Source organism: Gavia stellata, chromosome 18, assembly GCF_030936135.1.
Source record: "Gavia stellata isolate bGavSte3 chromosome 18, bGavSte3.hap2, whole genome shotgun sequence".
Taxonomy (NCBI): Eukaryota; Metazoa; Chordata; class Aves; order Gaviiformes; family Gaviidae; genus Gavia; species Gavia stellata.
In genome coordinates this window covers 7,578,722-7,585,007 of record NC_082611.1, presented here as the reverse complement: position 1 = coordinate 7,585,007, position 6,286 = coordinate 7,578,722, and the positions used below count along the sequence as shown (strand labels likewise).

At 42.7% G+C, this 6,286-nt stretch overlaps 1 protein-coding gene across 1 annotated transcript; it reads left to right on the top strand.

Moving 5' to 3' along the window:
* Positions 1-3,347: 3,347 nt before the first annotated feature.
* FOXL3 (forkhead box L3) lies at positions 3,348-5,244 on the top strand. Its single transcript, XM_009820672.1, has 3 exons — positions 3,348-3,454; positions 4,237-4,405; positions 4,762-5,244. The coding sequence occupies exons 1-3, from the start codon at positions 3,348-3,350 to the stop codon at positions 5,242-5,244; spliced, it is 759 nt and encodes a 252-aa protein (XP_009818974.1).
* Positions 5,245-6,286: the final 1,042 nt, after the last annotated feature.

The following is a 6,286-nucleotide window of genomic DNA, read 5'->3' as shown; positions in this document are numbered from 1 at the left end:
AAGGAAGGTCGGGTTTTGACCAACCTTATCTAGTGAGAGATGTCCCTGCCCATGGCTGGGGGGCGTTGGACTAGATGATCTTTAAAAGATCCCCTCCAACCCAAATAATTCTGATTCTATGATAAAATTAAAAGATTTGCGATAAAGTCCTAAACTGCAACCAGCTCTGTCTCCCAAGTCAGTGAGAGAGCAGGAGAAGCCGTGCTGCTGGGAAATGCCAGTCTGTACCAGTAAGAGGACTGGGATGTCAGCATGCAGTCTTACACACTGAGGTACCCTGTTATTCTGAGGAGCTAGAATGATTAGTAATTCAGCTCTGTTTGGATTTATGACCGGTCTGAATTTCCTGTACAATTTTCATAATCTGTGTCATAATTACAAAAATTGCAAATAACTTTTTAATATCAATGTTAAAAAATAGGCAAATCTTTCACAGCATTTTTATTGCCTATTTACAATCTCAAATCAAGTGGTTTACAACTTTGTGTTCTGAAAATATACAACGTAAGAAAACACTAGCCTGGCAAAATTATGCTTTTATGATAATGACAGGGAAGAGTTATAGTTACTCTAGTTAAACTATAATGGTTGCACAGATGCTAGGAAAAAGCTATTGTACAACATGTTTTGCCACCATAAGCATGACACCTGCTAGCTCCACCACGGTACATAGAAGAGCATGTTAGCATTTCTTTATGAATATTATTTTCAAGGATTCTAATTGGACCATAAACATTCACTTGGGGATAAAATATCAGTATGCAGGCTTTAAAAAATACTTTGAGAAATACACAGCCAGTTTTGCATATCTGGATTTCAGAAGCAGGTTTATGAGAGACAATATATAATTTGCTTCTGATCTTGTAGGACTCAGAAACAGTCTGCATTCTTCATATGGTCTGTATGAATTTGCAGCAGATGAATTTAGTGATATTTACAGAGCCAGAAACTGAATCCTCCAGCCCACTGCTGGCTATGAGGAAATAATATTTATCCACAGATTATGTGTTACGCAAATGGCAACGGCTGGAGTTTCCTATGTATCTTGTCAAGCTGCCCCTGCACCATCCACCCATGGTCCCACTCACTCCTGAGATGCTGCTCAAGGACACGAGCACTGGTTGTTATGACCCACCTCCGTTTGCTGAATTTAGACTCACAAACCTGCTGCTGAGATGGAAATTTAATCTAAGTGTTATTTTCCACTGAAATGGGTGAGGAATACGGTGGCCATGAGCTCTTGCACAGAGAGTAGAGCTAACCACCAGCTGTAATGCACGTTATAGATGTGCTAGACATGGGCGAGCTGATTACATTCACCACGGCAAGAAAATACAGGAATTGAGGTAAATAACATTACTAAATGTATGACACTACAACCATTTGCTCTAATTCCTGTTACAGAAAACTTTGCCTATTATATACTGTCAGTAAATATGTGAGGATTTTGGTCAAAGTGTGTTGTCTGACTTTCTTAGCAGAGCAATTTTCATAAATAGAGTATGAAGAACTGAAAAAAGGGTGCTAACAGGTTGTGTAAAATCAGAGTCAGCTAACCCAGTTCTGCTTTTTAAAAATTTTATAAATCAGAAGCAAGACTGTTTGAATTACTGGAATTTCAGTGAGGTAAAACAGCTCCAAATAGAAGAACCACTGCTAAAAATCAAAGTGGACATTTACTTCTGTCTCAAGGATCACTGTTTTTAGTGAGGGAAAGTCTTCCCAAGTCTGTGGCCCAGCTTCTTCTTTACTTTAAACCTTCTCAGTCCAGCTGGACAGAGTATGAATGAAGATCAGACATTATATATTTCATTCTCCACCACTGAATCTGCTCTATCTTACTCAATATTAAAGCCTTGCTAACGCCTTAGGCAGCAGTAGCTGACCCTTTGTATTAAGACCTCTTCTGCAGTGGATGCCTCATGCATATGCCTATTGATGTATTTTAGAGTGGAGATAATTTTTTATTTTGGGTGTCTGCTCTGGCTTCATATTCCCAAGAAAACACCCCTTGTATCTATTTTTGCATGCCATGTATTTCCCCTTACTCCCTGCTATAATGTATTGTTATATTCCACAGAAAAAGCTTTCTTATGTCCATCTTTGTCAGAACTCTAGGAGCCACTTAAGCATCACTTTAAAGGGCTCTTTATCACTCGGATGAATTTTCCCCTAATGGTATCCTTTAACTCCAAAAGGGGTTTGGGGACACACTCTGTATGGAAGATGCTGTAGAAAACAAAAGTTGCATTGCTAATGGTTCTGCTTTTATATTTCCATCCAGGTAACTCTCCACACGCCAATTTGCTTTCTCTTTTCCAATACCCATTTCCTCCTGGGGCTAGTTGCTGGGACAGAGCTGTCTTCAAATAATTAAATTATCATGTGGCATACACCTTTTTAGTCCCCTCTGAAATGGTGCGTGATGCCTTTGGTTTACATCACTTGTTGGAAAACACTCCAAAGCATTGAAAAACTATTCAATTGTTACAGTATTGGATGCCAACACACAGGGCTATTAGTCTAATTCATCCTTCAGATCAAAGCCCACACAGGCAGCTCTCCTGCCTACAGCTATTTTCCTTTTACTTTCCTGCTTGACAGTAGTCCCTCATATCCCTCTGTTCTAAATTCTTTGAACATACACATTTTCCTTTAGTCATGGAAATATAATTTATGTCTATTATGCTGTATTATAGATTGCAGATCAGGACAAGCGTGCATTACTGCCTGGAACGTCTGTTTATTGTACGTCGGGTTTCTAAAAATAAATAAATAAGAAAGCCACCCTGCTTCACAGGGGAGAGAAAAATACGAAGGGGGAGGACTGGGGGGCTGGGGGGAGCTGCACTCTGTTCTCAAAGTTTAATTTCCAAGCAGAGACCTTGAAGCGTGATTTATTAACATCATGCTGTTTGCTTTTGTCACGTTGTGGATGTGGCGGGGGGAGCGCTGGCCCCTCTCCAGCCCGGACCACCCAACGAGCTGAGCGGAGCTACCGGCGGTGCACACCCCGGTTCAAAGGTTCACCCCCAATTCACCAGCTCCATCACTCACCAGCCGCCTGGCTCCGCCACCCCATTGGAAGCAACAACAATAACAACAGTAACACTCCCCCCCCCAAAATAATATCCTAACAGACGGGCTGTCTGGGACGCGAGAATTGCAAAAACAATCCCCACCCCATCACGAAGAGTATGTGTGCACGGAGGAGAGGGAGCGTGAGGAGGGGGGAGAGAGGGAACGAGACAGACAGAGGGGAGGGAAGAAGGGAGGAGGGAGTCCAAGCTCTGAGAAACATCACTCCATCTCTCTCAGTCCACAGGAGCTGAGCAAGGAGCAGGACGATGTTTGACAACACGCAGTACCCCTATAACTGCTTTAATTATGATGGGGATGATTATCCTACCTGTAGTTCTGACGAAGAGAAAAAATTCACCAGACCGGCGTACAGGTAAGATGAAGTTTTTCCAAGTCCCCTCATATCTGGGGAGGTTTCTGAGCTCTGGGATGGTGGGATCACAGCTCTCGGGGGAGCGTGGGACCTCTCCCCAGGTGTGTGCAGTGGGTCTGGTCCCAGCGCAGGCACCGCAGCAGGCAGATTTCCCCCCCTCTCCATGTGTGAAGTGTTCACCATTTGTTTCCTCTTGTGCGGGATCACAGCAACTCTGGCATGCCGTTGAGCCACCAGACCTCACATGGTCTCCTCCGACCTCCAGGAGCCCCAGGAGAAGGGGAATTAAATGTGCAACGTGCCAATGGGTGAATCGGGCGCAGATAATCCCCAGTGTGGTGCGAAGATGTGCGGTGTAGATGTTCAGAGGGGCAGCTAAGGTCCTTTCCACGAGCATGCAAGGTCTCCAGTGACAGTGTCTCTGAGCCTGGTCTGTCTCACTGCAGCCTTCCAGCTCAGGGAAACTTTTCTGACAGGGTCTGAGAGGTGGGTGATCTTTCTGTAATCCTCCCGTATCTAAGCACTCTCCACTGAGTGCCAGGGCAAACAGACGGGTCGGGACTCAATTGCCTGGAAGTAACGCCTGCATATCATCCCCGGGGGCTTGGGGCGGAGAGGCAGGACCACGCTCAGGGCTTATCCCTGGGACATCTCGGGTCAGGGTGCAGATCCACTGGGAGAACTTCTGAAAGCAGGATATAGGCACACACGTACCCATGTGGTCCTAAAAACTGAGTATGTGAGTGAGGTGATGGTGTAACAGCAAGTTTTCCTTTTTTCAGCTACATTGCCTTAATTGCAATGGCCATCCAGCAAAGTCCGTCAAATAAAGTCACCCTCTCTGGCATTTATGACTTTATAATGAAGAAATTTCCTTACTACAGATCAAATCAAAGAGCCTGGCAGAACTCCATCCGACATAACTTATCACTTAACAGTTGTTTTGTAAAGGTAAGATCAGTAACTGTATATTTACATACACAGTGTGCATGGCTGCAAAAAATACATGCAGGAATAATCTCATCACTAGGAAAGAAGGGAAACAAACAGCTGAGCTGCAAATCACTTGAAATATCTCTGAGTTGTCAATTATAGAGATAAAGAGTATGTCCTTGTCTGATGCATGCTAATAGATAACAAATTGAAGAGGATGCAGTTTACATCCTATTCGTATAATGAAAGAGAATAGGCTTAAAAGTCTTGTCATATGTGTTTACACCATTCTTGAATGTAAATGAATGCAGATGTTCAGCAGCAGCAGCATCTGTAACACATACAAATACTGAACTGCCCTTAAATAAATACAGGTTCCCAGAACAGAAGGGAATGAGAAGGGGAAAGGAAACTATTGGAGCTTTGCAACGGGATGTGAATCCATGCTGGATCTCTTTGAAAATGGGAATTACAGGCGAAGACGGAGGAGGAGGAACGTGAAAAGGGAACATAAGGAGCAGAGACCAAGCAGAGGGAAAAGTCCTTCATCCCCCGATATGTCTTCTATGGACTCTGCTTTAAACAACATTTCCTCTTCTGAAAGTAAACACGAAAGAATGGAATCGGGACCAAGACTACTGGAGCCTCGTGGGTTTGCTCCAAACAGCGTGACCAACAGGCAGAGCCTAAGCAATTCCTCCTTAGCAAAATCGGATTCTGAAATTAAATTCAGCATCGATTACATTCTTTCAGCCCCCGACCCTTTGCCTGTCCTGAGATCTCAGTATAATATGCAAGAAAATAAATATCATCTCCTGGAGGCCCAGCAAATTAATCTCCAGTTCTGGACAATGTGATGTTATTTATTCGTGGTAACAAAGTCTGAGTTGCAGCGTATTCAGCAGCCTCATGTCACTGAAGATCAGCTGCCTGCCTCCTTGTTTTCTTCCTGAGCAGTACTCGGAAAGGGTTACCGATTCACCGGCTGATACTCTCTCTGTACCCAAAGAACTTTGCTAAGGTTAAAGCATAAATAACGGTTACCAATATCGGTTTTCACTATGCTGAAATTCATGAAATTCTACCTTTGTTTTCTCAACTGTCATGGACATCATTTAACAGTACAAAGAATTTCCTTTCTCAAGCAGAATTCGACAGAAAAGAGACTTGCTTATCACCCTTTGCTTTATTAAAGACAAAGTGAATTTGAGTCCACTTTCACTGGTGGAAATTAAGATTAATTCCACTGAAGTATATAGGTCAGAACTTAAGCTGATCTAAAACAGTGTAATTCTGTCGACTTACACTGGCTGAGAATGTAAAGGGGGGGTGCTTTGTTTTCTTAAAACGAATCACAGAATATCACTCTATCTTCCCTTATTTTTTATTTTAACATCATGTTTCAAACTGTTGTGGAGCTTTAATTCATCATTAATTAGAAAATGTCATTATTGATAAGTGTTTAAAGTATATTTTTATTGATATTCAGGGCAGAGTTGTTTAACCTGTTGAAGTGAAGTCGTATGCAAAATAATTCCAAGAAAGCTAACTGCAAGGCCGTTGAACTCTGGTAGACTTTGAGGGGTAATGTGACAGAGCCATAGGGCCTCCTAATGCCTTGGTTTAAAAAACCCCAAAATCTCTCCCCTTGTACTATGAGAAAGCTTCCTGAGATGCTGCAGGGAAGTCCTTGAACATATTTCATTCAGCAAGTGTGAAGGGAGACACGGCTCTGCAAGAAGCTGTATCCAGTCTTGACCAAAGCCAGAATTCCACCTCCCTGCTTTGAGACAAGTTGTATATTCCTATTAAACAGATTTTTATTGATCCTTCTTGCAAGCAATTACCAAAGTGGTACTTGATACAATTTCAGCAAAGCTGGTGAGATCTATAATTTAC